Genomic DNA, 24,977 nt, shown 5'->3' on the forward strand with positions numbered 1-24,977 from the left:
AGTATCTCAGGGGGTGACAGATTCCCTTTAAACTTGCTGACAGATCCACTTATCATTTTTTAGATTAAGGATTTGTTCACACTAGAGCCATTCTCTTTTCCTGAGGGTTTCTGTTTCTTTTTTTAATGTCAAAAATTGTTTAGTCAACAGTTCTGTAATGCAATAAAAAGGTAAACATGTGTGAACTCAGTTACATTTAAACACATCCTTATTCTTCAAGTAGTTAAGTACTTATATAAAAGTTAAAAATACCACACCTGCGCTCTAATTGATGACAGAGGTGCAAGTAAAAGAGCTATGCAAAAAGGACCTGGCAATATCACACCTGTGTACACGGTACTGTATATGTAATAGGCAAATAGTGTACGTTATATAGCTGCTTAGGTATGAACTAACTATAGGACAGTGCCTATAGGTGCATATACACTTACTCGTGTTGGTGATATAGATGACTGTGAAGAGCGGAGAATGTCCAAAGAAACCTTCTTGCTAACCGCACTGTGCTGCACCGTATGGCTGGAAAGGGGAATAGTCCACGTCTGCTTCCCCAAATGGATGGCTCACCGCTGGGTGTCCGGATGAGCAAATGCCGCCAACTCCTAGCGTGCCCCGGCCGGAAGCAACGCCGGAGCAGTAGGTTCCCCTGACACGCGCCCGCCCAGTCTGTGACGTCACTGTTTCAGCCACGCCCCCCGCACACACCGCTACTGCTCCGGCGTTGCTTCCGGCCGGGGCACGCTAGGAGTTGGCGGCATTTGCTCATCCGGACACCCAGCGGTGAGCCATCCATTTGGGGAAGCAGACGTGGACTATTCCCCTTTCCAGCCATACGGTGCAGCACAGTGCGGTTAGCAAGAAGGTTTCTTTGGACATTCTCCGCTCTTCACAGTCATCTATATCACCAACACGAGTAAGTGTATATGCACCTATAGGCACTGTCCTATAGTTAGTTCATACCTAAGCAGCTATATAACTTACACTATTTGCCTATTACATATACAGTACCGTGTACACAGGTGTGATATTGCCAGGTCCTTTTTGCATAGCTCTTTTACTTGCACCTCTGTCATCAATTAGAGCGCAGGTGTGGTATTTTTAACTTTTATTCATGTGTATTTAGACAAAGTGTAGCACAGACTTTGCCACCTCACCAGCAGCTATTACTTCCCTTTCTTTCCCTTTCCCTTGCTGTCCCATTGCCGGAGTAGTGCAGCGCCAGTGTGTTCTATTGTTTTAGTTAAGTACTTATATTTTATTTGGTAAATAGTTAAATCCATTCTTTCTTTTTTTTCTAGTAAAGCAGTGATGGACTTCTTGGTGGACCTGTGCAGTCAACATCATTTGAATCCCGTTCAGCACACTCTTGAGGTGCGCTCTGGAGTATCACAGCAACCCTTGACATTAAGGCCAAATACCCTCATTGGAACTTTAGACGTAGAAACTATATTTCTGAAGGAGAAAGTTACAGAAGTAAAAGTCCGAAAGCCACCTCCAAAAATTCCCGAGGTTAGTTAAGGAGACAATTTCAGTAAGTGTAAATGTTTCTGTGCTACATTTCTATAACTCATTTCCAAAACTGAGTTCACACTTCTTAAGCGATTTCACAATTTTTAATTTTTTTGGGGGGTCAGCGATCAAAACAGTCATGATGGTGTCTAACCGACAAGAGAGAGATCTGATACTCCTAAATGGGTTTACAAAAAATGTTATCATATGACAGAGTTATATGCACCATTTCATTCTTTTGCCTATCAAGCACAGGCCACTGTGGTGGTCTACGCTGGGATAGTGTCATGCTCCTGGATTCGAACCGATAGACTGTGTTTTATGGTCAGCTTCTCTGCCTGAAGTGCCACAGGAGACACACTTTTTCTACAAGTTTTCAGGTTCTGTTATTCTGGTGCAGTCTGTTTATACACATATGTTTTCATTTGTCTGCCCTATCACCTTTCAGGTGCGGCTTTATATTCTGTCCCCCTGCTGGCATTTTCTGCTGATAATAGTTTATTGTGGATATTCAGCCATTGTGCTATAGGTTAAAGCCATTCAGTAAAATTCCAGCTAGGGATTATCTTCTTGCAGTTTCTGTTCCTTACTTTGCACCTACCTTCTGTCTCTTTTTAGGAAGTAGGCAGCATATAATCTAACAGTTTGTACTTTATATTTTATTTTGCATTTTGTAGTTTACTGTACTCACTCTGGGATTTTTCCAGCACACTTTCCCTTTTGTGGGTAATTTACACTCTGCACTGCCCTCTAGTTATTAAGGAGGAAGGTGAAGAGCTTAGCAGTCTTATAGGCATTTTAGGTCCAAGCTGCCATCTTCTAGTTTGTTGTTAGGGTTATATCTACTCATGCAGGAACCTTTAGAGACTGCTGGTTGGGATTTCTTGTCTGTACAGGAACTGGCAGGGTCAGTTGCGGTTTTAAGTTTGTTACCTATTTTCCCAAGTGAGTTCTTACACAATCATAACAGACTGGAGTTGATGATGTACCATTTTATAGACCCTGACTGCTGAGGCTATATATTGGATGTAGAAGTCAGGTGAATTGCATAAGACATAATCACTGCCAGTCCTAACAAAGAATGCCGGTGCAGTCTGTGCTTTAGCAACGACACCTTAAATAGCATTAACTGCCTTCAATCCAGATGTTATAGTTGTTGGCAACCTCTTAGAGCTGCATACCTGTATTTTCAATCCATTTATGAACATCAAGAAGACTATTTCATCAGACATTGATGTTCAATTTCATCAAATTCTTTAGATCTGAGCTACAGTCAACATCTTTTGACACTAACACCTAATGTACGACAATATTTACTTTGACAACATTCTGACATCTTGTAAGAGACATGAAGCTGATTGTAAACTGCTTATTTACTTTAGTTTAATAGTTTTCTAAATCTTTATCTTGAAGTGCTATTTCATCCTCCCAAATCCCTAAATTGCCGTTTTAAAATGTGTAATGAATGTGATGTTAGTGCCATTTTTCTTTTCTACAGATGACAGGTGATATAATGTGTATCTTTGATTAAAGTTATGAGTAATGTGTTAGTATTGTTTACCATCATAGGAGGTAATAGCATACAAAAGGCATTAGAAATAATTGGCCATGTACCCTTCAGCTTACCATGACTGTGCAAGTAGCCAATCCTAGGAGTGAGTTCACATGTAGTGACACTATAGAAAACCGTGCTGAAATGCAGTTTTGCCACACTGTTCAAATTGGTATTGATTGATTCCTTCCTACACAATTGCATAACAATCAACAATATTCTTAAATACTGCCACAATTTCTGCTAGAAACACTAAAGAGCTACAGTCATTTTGTTTCTTATACAGTGGGGAAAATAAGTATTTGATACACTGCCAATTTTGCAAGTTTTCCAATGTACAAAGAGTGGAGAGGTCTGTAATTTTTATCATAGGTACACAACAACTGTGAGAGGCAGAATCTTAAAAAAAAAATTAGAAAATCACATTGTATGATTTTAAAATAATGAAATTGCATTTTATTGCATGAAATAAGTATTTGATCACCTACCAACCAGCAAGAATTCTGGCTTTTATAGACCTGTTATTTTTTCTTTAAGAAGCCATCCTACTCTGCACTTATTACCTGTATTAATTTTACTTGTCCACACAGTCAATCACACTCCAACCTCTCCACCATGGCCAAGACTAAAGAGCTTTCTAAGGGCACCAGGGACAAAATTGTAGACCTGCACAAGGCTGGGATGGGCTACAGGACAATAAGGCCTCTTTCACACTTCCGTCTTTTAGCTCCTGTCGAAATCCGTCGATTTTTGAAAAAAACGGAGCCTGCAAATTTTTTTGCAAGGTCCTGTTTTTTCCCATAGACTTGTATTAGCGACGGATTGTGATGGATGGCCATCCTTTTCATCCATCGTACACTGGATCCGTCGGAAAATTGCTGTCCGTCGGGCGGAGAAAACATTCAGAGGAACATTTTTTCTCCACGTAGGAAAATCGCTCAGCGACGGGTCCTGCGCTGCCCGTCGTTAGCTATAATGGAAGCCTATGGACGCAGGATCCGTCGCTGACCGTCAAAAACTGGAATTCAGCGATGTATGCCGTTTTTTTTATAATGAGCACGCCTGGAAGGATTTTCTAGTCAGGGAAAAAATATTTCTCTCTCTCTCTCTCCAGAATTTTATACATTCAAATTCAGGCAGCACCTCATTCGACACATCCGTCAAAACACTGGATGCGTTACACACGTTTTTCACTACTTTGTGCACATCCGTCAATACATCACATCGACGCATTATGATGGCCGCCTGCCTATGGAAGTGTGAAAGAAGCCTAAGCAGCAGCTTGGTGAGAAGGCAACAACTTTTGTCATAATTACATAATTATTAGAAAATGGAAGAAACACACGTTGACTGTCAGTCTTCCTCAGTCTGGGGCTCCTTGCATAATATCGCCTCGTGGGTTAAGGATGATTCTGAGAAAGGTCAGGAACCAGCTCAGAACTACACCGGAGGATTAGGTCAATGACCTGAAGAGAACTGGGATCACAGTCTCAACCATTGCTGTTAGTAACACACTACGCCATCATGGATTAAAATCCTGCAGGGAACGCAAGGTCCCATGCTCATGCCAGCACATGTCCAGGCCGGTTTGAAGTTTGTCAATGAAAATCTGGATGATCCAGAGGAGACATGGGAGAAGGTCATGTGGTCAAATGAGACCAAAATAGAATTTTTTGGTATCGACTCCACTCGCCATGCTTGGAGGAAGAAGGATGAGTACAACTCAAAGAACACCTTCCCAGTCGTGAAGCACGGTGGGGTAAACATCATACTTTGAGGGTGCTTTTCTGCAAAGAGGACAGGATGATTTCACCATATTGAAGGGAGGATAGATCGGGTCATGTAGTCCCTTACAACACTGTATAGCCCATTTAAAATGCATTTTGTGGGTCATGGAAACCCTTTGAGTGTGAGTGAAGAAACTCTAAAATACAGCAAACATTACAAAAGGAAGTCTAATTTAAAGGGTTATTCCCAAAATAAAACATTTACCATACTAATCACTGGAGTCTGACTCCAGAAACGGCTCGGAATCCTGGAAAGCAGACTTTACAAAACCCGCTTGAATGGAACGGAGGAGTGCATATTTGATATCTGCTTCATTCATTGCCTAACAGACTGAGTACAGCACTCGGCCATTTCTGGCAACCCTATGAATAGGGTATACATTTGGATTCTGGAAATAACCTTGTAAGCAGCTAATCAAGATAAATGTAAAATATATTGTCATTGTAAATTATATTGGCATTGATTTGCAAAACATTTTAAGTGTTTGGATGCCAATCTCAGCCACCTCCACCAAAGTGGGTGGAAAATGGACAGGGCGTGGTGACATTGTCCAATTTCCTTATAAGGAACCATCATGGGGACTCGGTGGTTAGCACAGTTGTTTTGCAGGGCTGGTTTCCTGGGTTCAAATCCCACTAAGGACATCTGCAAGGAGTTTGTATGTTCTCCCCGTGTCTGCGTGAGTTTCCTCTGGGTTCTCGAGTTTCCTCCCACACTCAAAAGACATACTGGTAGGGAATCTAGATTGTTAGCTCCAATGGGGACAGTGATTGCTTGTAAAACTCTATGGAATACGATAGCACTATGTAAGCAAGGTATAATAAATAAATAAGTTATGCCACTTAAGTGGTATAACTTACACCAGAAATGATACTCCAGTCTCTGCTTGAAGTAGCATTTTAGGCTTGACACACCCCACTGAGTGCCATACGTCTTTTAATAATTTGGCACATCTTGTCCTACCACCCAGTGCAATGCTACTCTTAATGAATAAGCCCTTCATTTTTTTTTTCATAAAATGTCTTCGAAAATAAAACATACATTTTTTCAAAGAGAAGCCCTTTACGACCTGTGATGTACAGGTATGTCATAGGTGGCCTCCCCGTTTGATGCGGACTTAGACAATGAGCCCGCAACTTTTGGTTTTGATTTCATCAGCTGACATGTACCCTTAACATGATACATGCCACTGTCAATCTCGGAAGCACGTCATCAGCTGAAGCCTTGCGATGTGTAGCGCAGCAATTGAATTATTGCAGCTTCTAATCTCCCATGGAGATTATTGAAGCCAGTAAAAAGTAAAACAAAAAGTTTGAAAAAATATTTATAAAAAATATAAAAGTGTAAAATCACCCCCCCCCCCTTTTGCCCCATTCAAAATAAAACAATTAAAAGAAAAAATACACATATTTAGTATCGCTCGCTAATTTCAGAGTCGCCCAATCTATCAGTATATAAAAAGGACTAAGCCGATCAGTAAATGGGGTAGCGAGAAAAAAAGTAAAAAAAAACGCCAAAAGAACTTTCTTTGGTCACCAACATTGCAATAAAATGCAATAATGGGTGGTCAAAACATCATATCTTCCCTCAAATGGTATCAATAAAAACGTCAGCTCGGCACGCGAAAAAAAGGCATCATTTTTTTTCAAACTTTGGATTTTTGTTACCACTTAAATAAAAAAGAACCTAGACATGGTTGGTGTCTAAGAACTCGCAGTGACCTGGAGAATCATATTAGCAGGTCAATTTTAGCATTTAGTGAACATGGTAAAATTAAAAAAAAATTACAATTCGTCCCTCAAAATGGCCATATTGACAGACAAATACAAATGTTATGGCTCTAGGAAAAGGGAGCAAAAAATGAAAGCTCAAAAACTGAAAACTCGAAGTTGGTGAAGGGGTTAACACATTACCACTTTCTTTTTCATGTACAACTGTAAAACACCGTTTTTTTATATACCGTAATTAACCCCTCAGCTTAAGTCTTATAGGATTTGTCTGCAGTATATAGGTCAGTTGTACACACAGAAGTAAAGAAAACAGTGTAAGCAGGATTCCGCAGCCTATCAGATGCTAAACTGTTTTCTTTTTTGTCTATTAAAAAATGTAATACATGACTATTGTCCATCATGGGGTTGCCAAAAGCTTGCCTTAGGAGACGTATTTAGTATGTATGCTACTGCTGAAGTAATTTACTATTGTGTCAAATTCATTTCACTTTATGTAAGCCACAATGCCTGTCAAGAATTGCTTCTGTTTCATGCTCTGTCATTTGTTTTCTTCTGGTTTATTCTATTCTTTAGAATCAGTGAACCATTTACATTTTCATACTCCACTTCCACTCATGTGAGTCTTTATTTTATACCCTTTGTCAACTTGTCACAGTGGATGTAAGAGATGTAAAAAAACCCAGGTGTGATTGTACTTTTCAGCTGTTTGCTGAGCCCCTAGCAGTTGGCGTGCTGAGTAAGTCAGCTCCTTTTACAAGTCAACTGGTCCATCCCTTTTTTCAAAGCAAAATGCTAATGAGTCACTAGATCTGGATGACAGGGATCAGGTGAAACTAGGAAGCCCATTCTGAATTCCATTACAGTGCATGGTAGCTAAGCCTTGGCAAAGAGGACTGATTCCAATGGTTCGACCTTTCATTTTTGTCTTCACCAGAAAACAATCCGACTTGTTGTCAACTTCCTTGGTACTCAGAAAGCTGTTGTGAGAGTCAATCCTGCGGTGCCCTTGAGGAACATCCTCCCAGCTGTGTGTGAGAAATGTGAACTTAGCCATGAGAATGTGACTCTTTTAAGAGACGCAATCAGCAAAGAAGAGCTAAACATGTCCCGGTCACTTAATGAGCTGGGTATCAAGGAATTATATGCCTGGAGCAGTAAACAAGGTAAATACCAATCTTTAATCATTGTTCTTCTTATAAAGTTGTTCAATTAAATAATTAATAATTAGTTAATGCTAATTTCATTAATAGATGTCACCTTTGTAGCGCAATGATGTGCTATGATGCTGCTGGTTTTGCATTCCCTATCGTCTAAGCATCCTAAGAGATATGTCACTGGCGATGTGCACTATACACACACCAGTGTGCCATGTGCATAAATCAATAATACAAGGAAATATCTTATCAGATCTTTTTTTTTACTCCACTGATGAGCCATTTCTTATTTTCCTCCGGCCTCCTGAACTGATTTACAAATACAGCTATACTCCATTTTGCTCATGCTAAAACAAACCCTGGCCTCACTAAGGGATCAAATTAGAGCTGTTTATTGAACTGTATAGAGACTGATGGGGGAGGAGGAGTTAGGAGCAGTAAGTGCTATGCTGCTAAGCACTGATGTACTTCACTGATGCATATGATGCTGTCTATTGTATGGACGTGAACTTTCCTGTAGGTGTGGACTATATATTATCAAGACATTTTGGCAATGCTTGTAGATGTGCTGGGATTTTGGCATTCCTCCATCTTTTCTTGTAATCAATTTGAATCATATTCTAAATACATGTATTTTTAATACTGTATGTACTTTCTTTGTTTGTGGTGACTCCAGTAGTCATTTTGGTAGGAAAGTACTGCTGTGTTATGTCTTTCACACCTGCTGCTGTTTCTGAACATGTCCTGTATTGAAACAGGAAAGTAGGAATCCCTCATATCTGTGTATTTGTATGGGAGACATGACAGCATCTACTCTCCAACCTCTAGCTCAGAGACAGAGTGTAAAACTGGTGAAAAACGCAGGAACGTGTAAGATAATAGCCAGACATTGTGGTATTCCTTATGTACACACATGACAGCTTACTCTGAAAAGTCTTCTAAAACACAAGTATTATTTACATTCTCTTCCCTCAGTCCATGGAAAAGCCTGCAGCGTGGTGAAGGGTGAACCATAAAAGCAAACACACTTATGTGAATTTTGCTCCAAAATGCCTTTTTTATGCCTCTTATGTAAATACTAGATGGTGGCCCGATTCTAACACATCGGGTATTCTAGAATATGCTATTGCCCAGCCACGTAGTATATTGCCCAGCCACGTAGTATATTGCTCAGCCACGTAGTACATTGCCCAGCCACGTAGTATATTGCCCAGCCACGTAGTACATAGCACAGCCACGTAGTATATAGCACAGCCACACAGTATATTGCCCAGTCACATAGTATACTGCCCAGCCACGTAGTATATTGCCCAGCCACGTAGAGTATTGCCCAGCCACATAGTATACTGGCCAGCCACATAGTATATTGCCCAGCCACATAGTATATTGCCCAGCCACATAGTATACTGGCCAGCCACATAGTATACTGCCCAGTCACGTAGTATATTGCCCAGCCACATAGTATACTGGCCAGCCACATAGTATACTGCCCAGCCACATAGTATATTGCCCAGCCACATAGTATACTGGCCAGCCACATAGTATACTGGCCAGCCACATAGTATATTGCCCAGCCACATAGTATACTGGCCAGCCACATAGTATACTGCCCAGTCAAGTAGTATATTGCCCAGCCACGTAGTATATTGGCCAGCCACATAGTATATTGCCCAGCCACATAGTATATTGGCCAGCCACATAGTATACTGCCCAGTCACGTAGTATAGTGCCCAACCACGTAGTATACTGCCCAGTCACATAGTTTATTGGCCAGCCACATAGTATATTGCTGAGCCACGTAGTATGCATCATATCCCTGTTAAAAAAAATAATTAAAATAAAAAATAGTTATATACTCACCTTCCGGAGCCTCAGGATCGAAGCGGCCAGTTACCGATGCTCGTCGCACGCTCTGGTCTGAAGATTGCATTGCGGTCTTGCGGTCTCGCGACATGATGACGTAGCGGTCTCGCGAGACCGCACGTCATCATCTCGCGAGATCGCAGCATGGACCGGTTACCGGAGCGTCACAAGCAGGGAAGGCCTGTTGTGGATCCGAGGGGCCGACAGACGGTGAGTATATAACGATTTTTTTTATTATTATTTTTAACATTAGATATTTTTACTATTGACGCCGCCGCATAGGCAGCATCAATAGTAAAATGTTGGTCACACAGGGTTAATAGCAGCGTTAACCGACCGCGGCATAGCGCGGTCGGTTAATGCTGCCATTAACCCTGTGTGAGCGAGTGATGTATTTACAGATAATAATAATAATAATAATTTTTATTTATATAGCGCCAACATATTCCGCAGCGCTTTACAACTTATAGAGGGTACTTGTACAGACAATAGACATTACAGCATAACAGAAATCACAGTTCAAAATAGATACCAGGAGGAATGAGGGCCCTGCTCGCAAGCTTACAAACTATGAGGAAAAGGGGAGACACGAGAGGTGGATGGTAAGAATTGCTTTAGTTATGTGGACCAGCCATAGTGTAAGGATCGGGTGTTCATGTAAAGCTGCATGAACCAGTTAACAGCCTAAGTATGTAGCAGTACAGACACAGAGGGCTATTAACTGCATAAAGTGTATGAGAACACGATGCAAGGAACCTGATTATGTGTTTTGTTTTTTTTTTCTATTTTTAATAGGCCACACAGGGATAGTTAGGTTAATGCGTTGAGGCGGTAGGCCAGTCTGAACAAATGCGTTTTTAGGGCACGCTTAAAACTGTGGGGATTGGGGATTAATCGTATTAACCTAGGTAATGCATTCCAAAGAATCGGCGCAGCACGTGTAAAGTCTTGGAGACGGGAGTGGGAGGTTCTGATTATTGAGGATGCTAACCTGAGGTCATTAGCGGAGCGGAGGGCACGGGTAGGGTGGTAGACTGAGACCAGAGAGGAGATGTAGGGTGGTGCTGAGCCATGGAGTGCTTTGTGGATGAGGGTAGTAGTTTTGTACTGGATTCTGGAGTGGATGGGTAGCCAGTGTAATGACTGGCACAAGGTAGAGGCATCGGTGTAACGGTTGGTGAGGAATATGATCCTGGCAGCAGCATTCAGGACAGATTGGAGCGGGGAGAGTTTGGTAAGAGGGAGGCCGATTAGTAGAGAGTTACAATAGTCCAGACGGGAATGAAGAATTACACTATTTCTAGCTATTATATGATTTATATCCTGCATTTTTCACTAATTATTCTCTCTGCATGCTCTTTAATTAACCCCTTCCTGAGCAGGTGATTTTTTTGTTTCTGCCCTTTAGGTTTCTGTCGATATATCTGTACAAGGTTTTTTTTTAGTTTTACGTTTTGAATGGCACCATTCAATATTCCGGAAAATGGGGAAAAATAGAATAACAGTGCAATTGCATAAAAAGCATAATTCCACAATTGTTTTTCTTTTTTTTTTTACTGTGTTCATTGTACTATAAAAATGACCCAAGAAACAGGATTTACACCATTTACCGATTGGGATAATTAATTTTATATTTCGATAAACCTGACTGTTACGAAGGCGATGATGCAAAATATGTTTATTTGTTTTAAAAAAATTCTTTGTTTTTAATAAGAGACAATGGGGAAAAAATTGAATCTTTATACAGTGTGTCCGTAAAGTCATGTTGCACTTTTATAGTTTACATTTTGGCGCCCTTTCTCTGGCCCAATCATATCAGACCTGTTCATGAGGAGAGATAACAAGAACCAATCAAACAACACAAGCTCATTTAAGCTTTTGCTAAGCCCCCAGTTAGATTAACCCCTGATAAACTGAACTCTGATTAATACACTGCCAGGTCTGTGACATCATGCAACCACAAGCTTATGCTATCGTTTGGATGTGTGTAGGGCAACAAATGGAGCCCACATCGAACTGCACTGAATAGGTATGAAACTGGGAGAGAGCAGATTTTACATTTCTATTATTTTTTGTTGCTTTCCAGTGACTGTTCAAAAGTGCACCATGACTTTACGGACACACTGTGTTTCATTGTTTTAATTTTTCTCTATTTTTTTGTCATTTTAAGAGACTTGAATCTACGGTTGATAAATCACTTGTTCTATATACTGCAATTCCGCAACGTTCCTGTCATGATCCGTTCCGCGGTTTTGTCCCTTCTGCCCTTTTGCCGGTGGATTATGTCAAGGGTTAACTTTGCTCTGCCTTATTCTGGGTTTAGTTTTGCTATTTAGCGCTGATGCATCCTGCTGGCAGTGTCAGCTATAGTTCTGCCTTCGGCGTGTGTAGCTGACTCTGGTAGATCTTGATTTGTCCTGCTGTGATTCCTGACTTGCTCCGTGTCTGTTGACTCCCTCTGTCTGCCCTTTCCCAGTGCTTCCCTGTAAGTTTGTTTGATTCCCTGGTTTGACTTTGCTTGTATTCAGACTCGCTTCTGCCTTCTGTCTTTGTCTTATCTGCTTCCAACCGTTGCTGAACCCCCTGGCTTGTTCCTGACCACGTGTACTGCTGCAACCTGTTACTTCTGCTTCTGACTGTGTTTTGACTCGGTTTGTCTGAGCACTCTCTCGCCACTGGGTGGCGCCTGTGCTGCTGCTCTGTGGTGCTACTCTGTGTGTGCAGCCTCACTTCCCTCATTAGCTCCTTCTGGTGGAGGTTGTGCTATACTGCACTGCAGCAGCATGACATTTGCAGTACATGGTGAAAAATCTGTTCTATGAGATCCACCTATAGGTTGGGCTTCATTAACAGATCAAAATGGCTGGCATAACAATCCATCGGTTCCTCTCGATTGCAAAATCGGGGAAATGGTGCAAGGGATTGATTACGGCATTTAAGTAGTTATACGACAACTATCAGAGCATGATTTGTCCAATGTACCGTATTTTTCTGATTATAAGGCACACTTTTCCCCCCAAACTTAAGGGGGGAAATGGTGATGTGTCTTATAATTCGAATGTAGTTTACTGGCTGCGGTGAAGCGGGGTCCCAGGGTCGCTGCTATAGGAAGCTTCTGGAGGCCGCAGGACTGGGGTGATGCTGGAAGCCCCAAGCTGGTAGGAGGGGGTGATCAGCAGTGCTGGGGCTCTGCCAACATGTTGTGAAAGCCCAGAGCCTTTGCGCTTTCCATGCTTTTCAATGCGGTGGACTCCATGAAAAATGGCCGCCTGAGACAGCGCATGTGCAGATTGAGATCTCGGAACCGAGAACTGATGTCCCAAGATCTCAGCTCCATTAGTTGCAATCGCAGATACTCCATCTCCGGCGGCACACCACATTAAAAAGCATGAAAAGTGCAGGGGCTCCGAGCTTTCGCAAAATTTCAGGAGAGCTCCTGCACCGCCAAACACAACTTCCTACCAGCCTGGGGCCTGCAGCATAACCAGACTCCTACCTCCACTGAACACCACCTCCTACCAGCCTGAGGCCCGCAACATCTCCTGCCTACACTGCTGCTAGCTTCCTCCAGAAGCTACCCTACCAACTGGGATCCTGCTGCACCGCTGCTGCCCACCCAGGTAAGCAATTGAAAAAGCAGATTATAAGACACATCACCATTTTTGTAATAACATTTTTTCCTATTTTCCTCCCCAAAATTTGGGCTTATAATCCTCAAAATATGATAGTTATAAGTGGTTGCAAATTTCATATTACAACTGGCATCTACCTTGTTGGGTGCATTCTCAGCTCCTGACCCTACATAAGACATAATATTATGCACTATGTTAGGAAGGAGTACATTTTAAGTTGTCTCTGACCTTGTCGGTGACTATCTGCTATGATGTCTTCCATAAAAAGTAGAGAATAGTGGAGAAATGAACATATACCTGACCACGCTGCTGTTATAGAAGAAGTGGTTCCAAACTTGGAGTTTTCTTGAAGTATTTTTATTACATGCTTTTAGTCTGTACTGGTCGGTTTCTCAAACCAAACTGCATATTGTCATGACTCTATTGTCGGGTATCCCGGCGTCAGAGGCTCCTTCCCTGTCCCTAGCGCTAGGGGATGCCCTATCTATCTTTCCTCTCTGGATGACTTTTAAGGCTATGTTCACACGGTGCATTTTTTATGCATGTTTTTCCTCATGCAAAACTTGCTCATTTGGCAGTAAGAAACCTGCATCAAAAAAGGAGGTTTTGCTTAGTTTGTGTTGCTTTTTTGCTGTTTTTTTGCCAAGTTTTTTTCCTTTGTTTTTGTCATGGTACATTTGTCTCTTGTACATGCTGATAAAGTTTAGTGGATAAAAAAATCTTGATTCTACTTAATCAGGTGTTCACACAAAAACGCAGCAAAAACTGATACCTGAATTTTTGAAAAATACTGAGAGAAGTGACATGCTGTTTTTGGCAAAAACCAAAGTATTGCACAAAATACTAAGGACAAAAAAACAAGCATGAAATTCATGAAATCCCATAGACTTTGCTGGTACTGTAAAATGCAGCTGAAAATTTGCATTAAAAAGTGCATTAAAAAAAACGCAGAAAAAAACGCAACGTGTGAACATACTTAATGGTGAAGACGCCAAGGCCACATGCCCTTCTGAGCTCCTGAATCGGAGTAGTAGTGTATGCAAATGCACCAACCAGAGAATACATACAGGGAATCAGACGAAATGAACACACCAACAACACAGGGGAGCACAGGGGAGTGAAGGAAGGGAAAAATAAAAGCAGGAATTAGCGAAAAACTAAAACCAAGCAACAGTCTCTAGTAAATTCACCAAATGCCTCCTCAAACCACAAAACTCCAACTCCTGAATCATGCAGCATGAATGTAACTCTGCCAAAACATGCTTTACAGAGGCCAGTATAAAAAGAAAAGGGGAGTGGCCAACTCTGAACAGCTGAGAGTATGAAGCAGGTAAGCTTCCAGGAGCTCTCAACGGAAATAGATTAACCCCTTCACTGCTAGAAGAAACATGCACTGTTTAATATGAAGGTGAAGTGCTTCTAATCCGTGCAGGAGCAGGACAAATCAGACAGCGCAGTCTTCTGGCTCCTCTGTGTCACGGTAAACCCATAACACATATGGTGTATGTAGTTTGGTTTGAGAAAGAGGCCAGTGCGTACTGTAAACGTGTAATTTAACTAATTTAAGCACAACTACAAGTTTGGAGCCACTTCTACACAGCAGCGTGGTTAGGTGTAAGTCAATTTCTCCACTACTCTCAACATTTATGCAGAAGAGGAACCACTTCTTTCAACAGGCGTGACTGCAGCAACTTTATTTTGTATAGGCATTTATTGCAGTTGTGACATATACACCCCAAACAGGTGAGCATCATGCTCACCCCTCTATCCGTTGTTACTAATTGTTATTTTCCCATGAGTGCTTGTCTTCATAAAAAGTACAGAGACATGATGGCACGCAAAGCAACATCATGGAAATCATTATACAGCAGTATTGATCTGTATGGCTGTGAATCCAGTACTAAAGTGAAATACATTTACTAGAAACTCCAGCTCAACCTACCTATGACCACTAATGTTGAGCAATACCGTCCGATACTTGAAAGTATCGGTATCGGATAGTATCGGCCGATACCCGAAAAGTATCGGATATCGCCGATACCGATACCCGATACCAATACAAGTCAATGGGACACCAAGTATCGGAAGGTATCCTGATGGTTCCCAGGGTCTGAAGGAGAGGAAACTCCCCTTCAGGCCCTGGGATCCATATTAATGTGTAATATAAAGAATAAAAATAAAAAATATTGATATACTCACCCTCTGACGCGCCCTGGCTGTAACCGTCAGCCTCCGTTCATAAGAATGAGCGCTTGAAAGACCTTAGATGACGTCACGGCTTGTGATTGGTCGCGTTGCGGTCACGTGACCGCTCCACGACCAATCACAGGCCGCGACGTCATCTAAGGACTTTCAAGCGCTCATTCTTATGCACGGAAGCTGCCGGTTACTTCGGTAAGGTACAGGCTGCGCCGGAGAGGTGAGTATATCAATATTTTTTATTTTTATTCTTGATTTTGCACACTAATATCGATCCCGATACCGATTTCCGATATCACAAAAGTATCGGATCTCGGTATCGGAATTCCGATACAGCAAATATCGGCCGATACCCGATACTTGCGGTATCGGAATGCTCAACACTAATGACCACCTGTTTTCTCACTGAGCTGAGTGCTCTTCACTTCTACTTCATCTTTCTCTTTTTATATAGTCCCAGCTGGCAGTCAGTAGAGCTTTGTACAAGCATGTTCAAGTAGAAAAAGAAGCAAATTTCGCTTATAAGTTAAATTTGATAGTTTCTTATATCCACTTGTACCAGTGAAGTTTGTTTAAACTGCAGGGTTGTGCATTATGAATCAATACAATGAATACATTTTTTTTGTTAATCAAAATAATTTGATAGTGTGAAAGGCAAAACAATTTTTTTAGGGGTATACTTCTCCTTAAAAGGGTTTTTAATTGTCATGAAAAGATAAATAATGGGTAGGATGTTCAATCAGTTTATGATTGGTGAGGACCAGCTTCTATGTCACCCACTTATCCTATAAAGGAACAAGACACATCTACGCCCACTGTACTGTTTATGCGCTACACTGTGGCCTTAGTATACCAGGCTATACAGGGAACCACAAGTACACTGCTTCCCTTCATTAATAAGTTGGATAAACCCTTAATAACAAACACCATATGTGTGCTACACTTGTTGTGATTTGGCTTAGAAGCTGAACCTGCATCTTTACTGGCAGATGATGATTGTACAATACAGTCATCATCTATCTCTAACAGTTACTGGTCGAGCTGAGCTCTGACCGTTAATCTGTTAAATGATACTGACTGTGGCATTTACACAGTACAGCATGGGGGGATTGTGCCATTCCATGCATCCATCAGCCTCTTGGCAATGTGATCATGAGGTGGAAATTGATTGCCATGAGAGCTGGGGGACTGCTGAAGCCTGTGGCTGGCATTTTTATGAGTCTGTGATACAGATGTATTGCACTATGTACAGATGTATAAGTAATTAGCAGATTGTAAGCTCAAGTTCCTTAAGAAAACATAAAAAAAAGTTTAAAAAACAAAAATGTTAAAGACACACCTTTTACCTATTAAAGATATTAAAAAAATAACATGTTTGGTATCGCCAAATTCAGGAAAGTCAGATGTCAGGGCTAGCGGAACGCACCGAGTAAATATAGAGGTTTTATTACAATAGATGCGTTCGCAGCCCGGGGTCCACCGTGCAGGAGAACCTGCTGCTAGCAAACGGCGGAACTATATGGCGGTAAGAGCTAACCATGTTACTTCACAGAGTAGCCGAAACTCAAAGCACTGCGCCCTGTTAGACTTCACAGTGGCACAGGCTAACTACTCAACTAAGAGCAGTCAGTGGTCATGCATGCACACAAACTCCTCGCCGGAGGTGCCAGCATTCTAGGGGCTTATTTCAGCCAGGTCCCTGAATACATTCACACAAAATCTCCTCGCCGGAGGTGCCAGCATTCTAAGGGCTTATTTCAGCCGGTTCCCTGAACACAAACTCACATGACCACACTGGCGCAAAGCACATAACATAGAACAATACTAGCGCATGGCCGTGCGGCCATGCGAGCCTTAAATAGTTGAAGCACGTACAGGACCTTCCTAGAAGGACCAATGAGAGGCTGCCACAGAGCGTGAGCACCTACAGGACCTTCCTGAAGGACCAATGGCCTTAGCTGCAGTATCTGATCATATGACCCTCGATCTCCTCTGAGAGATCTTACTCTGGGCATGCTCAGAACGAGAAAAGCAGGACTTAGTCCCAGAAGCGTCTGCTCTCCGCTGCCCAGCACTGACTTCCATGGCAGAAGCAGGAAAAGCAGCAGTAACTCTTTGTACAGAGTCAGACTAGCGAGATGCTGGGACTGACGTCTCCGCTGAGCAGGCTCCACTGTGGCAGAAGAAGAATGGGAGACCGCAGCGGAGATAGCTCGAGATTCCCCCTGTGCAGAGGCGGGAACTTGACCCCTAACAGTCAGATCTGTCACAATATTAAATTAAATAGCCTTATCATTAAAAAATGGAAACAGAAAAAAATTTAAAAAAACAGGTGGTATTTCGGTCATTGCAAAAAAATACAAGAAGAAGCAATCAGACATTATGTATTCCCCAACATTGTAACAATAAAAATTTGAGCTCAGGGCACAAAAATGTTGCGGGTCTCGGAAAATAGTGAAACAAGTAACATTTATTTTTGGAGAATTTTTATTTTTATTTCTAAATTTTATTTAAAAAAAAACGTGTTGCCAGGTCATGTATTGAGGAAACCGTGTCAGTAAATGAAGAAAGTGGGGTCCACTTTACTGAAAATCACCAAAAGAACTAAAACCTCCCCCCTAAACATTAACCTTTATTAATGGTATTTAAAAAGATCTCAAACCTAATAGTCAAGACACAACCCTTATAAGGGCATAGGGGAAAATTACCTTACCGGTAATTTTGAGGTATAGCAGGCAGTCTGACCCTATTTGATCCCCGTGTATCTGATATCCTACCTCGCAGCACAGGTTGGCACCCTAGAATTCGATATGGCACCCTCTCTCACCATGAGCTCACCCTCAAAGACCCTCATTTCCCCTAATAGAACACAGACTGCTGTGCTGACTTTGGTCTTGATGAAACACAGTGGACCTATACCAGCAGATGACATGGCTCCCCAAGTCATCACTGATTGTAGAAACTTCACACTAGACCTCCAGCAGCTTTGATTGTGTGCCTCTCCACTCTTCCTTCAGACTCTGGGACCTTGATTTCCAAGGTCTAATGTGAAGTATCCACAATCAGTGATGGTTTTGGGAGCCATGTCATCTGCTGGTGTAGGTCCACCGTGTTTTATCAAGACAAAAGTCAGTGCAGCCGTCTACCAGGAAAGTTTGGAGCACTGCATGCCAACAAGCTTTCTGGAGATGGAAATTTCATTCTCCAGCAGGACTTGGCACATGTCCACACTGCCAAAAGTACCAACTACTGGTTTAAAAACAACAGTATCACTGTGCTTGATTGGCCAGCAAACTCACCTGACCTTAACCCCATAGAGAATCTATGGGGAATATTCAAGAGGAAGATTGGAGACACCAGACCCAACAATGCAGATGAGCTGAAGGCTGCTATCAAAGCAACCTGGGCTTCCACAACACCTCAGCAGTGCCCACAAACTGATCGCCTCCATGCCACGCCGCATTGATGCAGTAATTGATGCAGAAGGAGCCCCTACCAAGTACTGAGTGCATTTACTGGACATACATTTCAGTAGGCCAACATTTCAGATTTTAAAATAATTTTTTCAAGCTGGTGTTATAAAGTATTCTAATTTACTGAGATAATGGCTTTTGGGTTTTCATTGGCTGTAAGCCATAATAATCAACATTAACATAAATAAACACTTGAAATAGATCACTCTGTTTGTAAAAATTAACTTTTTGATGATATTCTAATTTTGTGAGATTCACCTGTATATACAGTTGTGCTCAAAACTATATATACCCTCGCAGAATTTTTGCTTTCTTGGCCTTTTTTAGAGAAAATGAATGATAGCACCAAAACTTTTTCTCCACTCATGGTTAGTGATTGGGTTAAACCATTTATTTTCAAACTACTGTGTTTTCTCTTTTTAAATCATAATGACAACCCAAAACATCCAAATGACCCTGATCAAAAGTTCACATACCCTATTTCTTAATACCGTGTATTGCCCCCTCTAACATCAATGACAGCTTGAAGTCTTTTGTGCTAGTTGTGGATGAGGTTCTTTATGTTCTCAGATGGTAAAGCTGCCCACTCTTCTTGGCAAAAAGCCTCCAGTTCCTGTAAATTCCTGGACTGTCTAGCATGAACTGTGCGCTTGAGATCTCCTCAGAGTGGCTCAATGATATTGAGGTCAGGAGACTGAGATGGCCACTCCAGAATCTTCACTTTGTTCTGCTGTAGCCAATGACAGGTCGACTTGACCTTGTATTTTGGATCATTGTCATGTTGGAACATCCAAGTACGTCCCATGCGCAGCTTTTGGGCTGATGATTGCAAATTTACCTCCAGTATTTGCTGATAACATTGCTGATAACATGCTGCATTCATCTTTCCTGCAGCTTTGACCAAATTTCCTGCTTCTTTGTAGCTCACACATCCCCAAAACATCAGCTATCAACCTCTGTGCTTTACAGTAGGAATGGTATTCCTTTCATCATAGGTCTTGTTGACCTCTCTCCCAATTTGTCATTTGATTGTGGCTAAAAAGTTCAATTTTGGTCTCATCACTCCAAATTACTTTGTTCTAAAAGTTTTGAGGCTTGTCTCTGTGCTGTTTTGTGTATTGTAGGTGAGATACTTTGTGTCATTTGTGCAGTAATGGCTTTCTTCTGGCAACTCAAATATGCAGCCCATTTTTCTTCAAGTGGCTCCTTATTGTGCATCTTGAAACAGCTACATTGCTAGGTTTCAGAGAGTCCCTGTATTTCAGCTGTTGTTATTTGTGGGTTTTTCTTTGCATTTGTGGACAAAATTGTTGTTGGTCTACCTGATCGTGGTTTTGTTTTTACAGAACCCCTTATTTTCCATTTGTTAATCACAGTTTGAACGCTGCTGACTGGCATTAGCAATTCCTTGGATATCTTTTTATATCCCTTTCCTGTTTTATACAGTTCAACTATCTTTTCCTGTAGATCCATTGACAATTCTTTTGCTTTCCCCATGACTCACAATCCAGAAACGTCAATGGCTGGATGAAAGATGCAAGAGTCTGTCTGGATCCCAGAAACTCACTAGGCTTTTATGCACACACATTAATTACAAGCAAACAGGTCAGAGGTGAGGATGTTACCTTTACTGGCCATTCAAACCCATTTGTGTCAACTTCTGTGCATGTTATCAGGCCAAAATCACCAGGGTATGTGAACTTTTGATCAGAGTCATTTGGATGTTTTGAGTTGTCATTATGATTTAAAAAAAAGAAAACACAGTAGTTTGACAATAAATGGCTTCACCCAACCACTAACCATGAGTGGATAAAAAGTTTTGTTGTTATCATTCATATTCTCTGAAAAAAGGCCATAAAAGCCAAAATTCTGCCGGGGTATGTAAGTTTAGAGCACAACTGTATAGACAAAAGATAGAGTGATAAAAATTGAACAGTAAAAATGCTGCTAAGATTTGAGGTAGTTGCTATAGGAGAATCCTATCTATGGCTGTCAATCAGAGGTGTCATATAGAAAAATACAATGTCTATTATATATAACTCCCAGATTTTGAGAGTGAAGCCGAGCAAAAGAGTTGAAGTCTAAGGCCTGGGTCACACTTGCGTGTGCAATGTGGGAAACTCGCACGAGTCTCTCACATCAATACCCGACACTGCCGGGAAAGGAGTGTTCATCTGCATATAAATACATGCAGCCGCACATTTTGGTCCCGAGTGCCGGCGGCAGTGCTAGGTATTGATGCGAGAGACTCATGTAAGTTTCTTGCATTGCACACACAAGTGTGACCCCGGCCGTAGTTTGATACCCACAAACAGAAATTAAATACATCAGACAATAGGTGTTATCAGTTAGATCATAGGGACAACTCAAATAATTCAATAAAGTGCATTGTTCTCTTGGGAGTGGCAGGTCAGTCTCACCTACAGACTAATGAAATGGAATATCCCTCCAAAAAAGTATATACTTTCAGTTTTATAATTTCATGTAAATCCTGTATGGCTAATTGTCAAAAAATGTAAACAGAAAATATATACGGTATTTAGGTTACACTGGTCGATCAAACTGTCTGATAGGACTTCTGCTGTGCTCTTTCCAAGATCTGAAAACATGATATTCCTCCAGACTGAGGTATAAATCAAAACATATACTAAAATCCAAGGTGCAACTTATCTGTGTTTTTTACCATGGACTATCTCTTGTGTCATGAACACTTCCTTTGTCCCTACACATTTCACCCCCTCCAGTTTTTGGGGTTTCATCAGGGGATCATGTCAAAAGAACCTCAATAGGTTATTAGGCAAAAATGAGGTACAGTTCAGACTCCCGACATGTAGCATCAGGGCCGGCCCGAACGTATAGGCGAACTAGGCGGCCGCCTAGGGCGCCGACCCTAAGGCGGCGCCAGAGAAAAAATAAAAAAAATTATAAAAAATCTTTTCAAAAGGCAAAAGGTGTATGGAGCGGAGCTGAATGTGTATGAGGTGTATGGAGAGGAGCCGTGTGTGTATGAGGTGTACGGAGTGGAGCCGTGTGTATGAGGTGTACGGAGCGGAGTCGTGTGTGTATGGGATGTATGGAGCGAAGCTAAATGTGTACGAGGTGTACGGAGCGGAGCCGCGTGTGTACGAGGTCTATGGAGCGGAGCGCGTGTGTACGGAGCGCAGCCGCGTGTGTAGGAGTAGCTATGTGTGGCCATTATACGGTACGAAGTATCATGTGCGGCCAGTATACAGTATGGAGCATCATGTGTGGTCATTATACAGTATGGAGCATCATGTGTGGCCATTATACAGTATGGAGCATCATGTGTGGCCATTATACAGTATGGAGCATCATGTGTGGCCATTATACAGTATGGAGCTTCATGTGTGGCCATTATACAGTATGGAGCACTGTGTGGCCATATTTTTTTGTTTATAATTATTCTTTATGAAACAGTGTGATCAGCAGTGCTAAATGGGTGTGGTTGGGACGTGGATATGGGTGTGGCTAGTTATGAATGGGTGTGGTCAGAGTCGTGGCCTAAAATTTGCCGCGGCATGCTTAGCGCGCCGCAAACTTTGTCCCTCTTTCCCATCTTCAAAAGTTGGAAAGTATGTTAAAAGTAGTAGGGGCGCAACAAAATAGTTTTGCCTAGGGCGCCGTAATCTCTCGGGCCGGCCCTGTGTAGCGTCTAATCGAATAGACTCTACATGTTGGAGGTCTGACCTGTACCCCATACCCACGTTTCATCCCCTCCATTTTTGGGGGTTCATCAGGGGACCATGTTAGAATAACCTCAATAGGTTAATAGGCAAAAATGGGGTATTGTCAGGTAAACGGCATGTAGAGTCTATGATAGTATTAATTAACACAATACTGGACCTTACGATATTTTGTTTCTGTGCCTTCGTTTCGTCCACTTTTTCCTAGATACATAACTTTTTTATTTTTCCATGGACATAGCCATATGAAGGCGTATTTAGTAGTAGTTATAATTTGTAACGACACCATTCATTTTACCATATCTTGTACTAAAAAATGGGAAAAAATTCCAAGTGGGGTGAAATTGTGAATAAACTGCAACTGAACCATTGTTTTTTGAATTTTGTTTATACAGTGTTTATTGTGCAGTAAATGACCTGTCTGCATGATTCTCTAAATTATTATAATTATGACAATAAAAACATTGTAAAAAGAGAAAAAAAATAGCGTGTCACTTTTTTTATGAACTCGTACTTTATTTTAATTTTTTAATTGATGGAGCTTGTTTTTTGCATGCTAAGATGTAGTGAATCCAACTCTTCTGCAAATAAAAACACGTTTAGAAAGTAACAATCAGAGTTTGGTTGTGATTTAGAGGATAAAAACCATCTGACAAATTCCCTTTAGTGTTCCTTTTTTCAATCAAAATATAAAATATTCAATTGCAACATTTTTCTAAGGTTCGCTAAACATTTTACGTCATGTTTTAACTCCTTAACGACTGCCGATACACATTAAAACAGCGGCCACTAAGGGGCCTTATTCCCGCATATCGAGAATAAGTGAATAGTGTCCAGAGTCATAAAATCCCCATGGTGTTAGCTACCAGGGGTAGCTGACACTCTGGAGAACACGAACAGGGCTGGTTTTTCTGGTCCTCAATCACGTGATCGCCGTTATTCATTGAATAACCGCGTTCACTTAAATAAAAAGTGTGATCAGTTATTACAATAAATTCTCTATCTTCTGACATGATATAGCATGTCATAGGATAGAGAAATGATGTCCCCAAGCCACCTACCGGATCTGCCATCCCCTGGTCTGCCTTCTCCATCCCCTGGCCATCCACCTACTCTTCATGCATGCTCAGTGTGCCCGCTGAGATCTGAGGGCCCGCACTCAGCTACAGCAGGAATTTTTCTTATTGGTTCCTGACTTTTGATCACTGTGATAGACTATCACAGTGATCAAACGCCCAATAGTTAGTAAATCATCCCCCCTATGTAATCTCCTTAGTCAGCTTAAATGATTTTTATTATATAATTTTAATTTCTTTCATTCTTTTCTGTTAGGGTTAGGCTTAGGGTCAGGCTTAGAGATAGGATTGGTCTAGGGTTAGGCTTAGGCTTTGTCTTAGGTTTGGGCTTAGGGTTAGGCTTAGGGTTGAGAAATAAAAATAATAGTAAAAAAATGATGATGATATGATGACATTTTCAATATGACGACCTAATGTTATCAAATTCTGTGTAGTACCTTTGGGTTCAAAATCCTCACTATACCCCTGGATAAAATCCTTGAGGGGCGTAGTTTCCAAGATGGGGTAACTTGTTGGAGTTTCTGCTGCTTAGTCAACTCAGGGGCCCTTAAACTTCATCATGGTGCCCGCAATATATTTCAGCCAAATTTGTGTTCCAAAATTCAATTATTGCTCCTTCTGTTCCGTGCTCTGCCGTTGGTCCAAACAGAACTTTTTGACTACATGTGGGTTATCCTTGCTCTCATGATAAAGTGGGTAACAAACTGTGGGGTCCACTTTTTGGTGTTACCTCTTGCAAAAGTGAAAAAATTGGGGCTAAAGCAACATTTTAGAGCAAACATTATTATTTTTTCATTCTCCTTTGCATTAATACCTGTCTTGCATGTGAAGGGTTAAAAAAATTCCTGACACCAGTTTTAAAGTATTTGAGGGGTGCGGTTTTTAAATTGTTATCACTTTTGGGAAGTTTCCAATATATCGGCCCCTCAAAGTCCATTGAAATCTGAGTAGGTTCCTAAAGAAACAGGTTTTGTAAATTTGTTGAAAAAATAAGAAATTGCTGCTAAAGTTTTGACCCCTCTAGCATCCTAACAAAATAAATTGATGTTTGAAAAATGATGCAGATATAAAGTATAAATGGGAAATGTTATTTAATAATTAATTTGTACAGCATGTCTAACTGGTTTAACTCCTTACTGACCTTGGACGGGATAGTACGTCCGAGGTCAGATCCCCTGCTTTGATGCTGGCTCCGGCGGTGAGCCCGCATCAAAGCCGGGACATGTCAGCTGTTTTGAACAGCTGACATGTGCCCGCAATAGCGGCGGGTGAAATCGTGATTCACCCGCCGCTACTAACT

At 41.4% G+C, this 24,977-nt stretch overlaps 1 protein-coding gene across 5 annotated transcripts in view; it reads left to right on the forward strand.

Moving 5' to 3' along the window:
• COBL (cordon-bleu WH2 repeat protein) overlaps positions 1-24,977 on the forward strand; it is a 957,553-nt gene that overhangs the window by 310,065 nt on the left and 622,511 nt on the right. For all 5 annotated transcript variants that reach the window (XM_077269351.1, XM_077269353.1, XM_077269349.1 and 2 more), the window contains 2 exons: positions 1,296-1,506; positions 7,511-7,739. In XM_077269351.1, coding sequence (XP_077125466.1) covers positions 1,296-1,506; positions 7,511-7,739 — 440 coding nt within the window. The remainder of the gene's footprint in view (positions 1-1,295; positions 1,507-7,510; positions 7,740-24,977) is intronic.

This window comes from Ranitomeya variabilis, chromosome 6, assembly GCF_051348905.1.
Source record: "Ranitomeya variabilis isolate aRanVar5 chromosome 6, aRanVar5.hap1, whole genome shotgun sequence".
In the NCBI taxonomy this organism is placed as follows: domain Eukaryota; kingdom Metazoa; phylum Chordata; class Amphibia; order Anura; family Dendrobatidae; genus Ranitomeya; species Ranitomeya variabilis.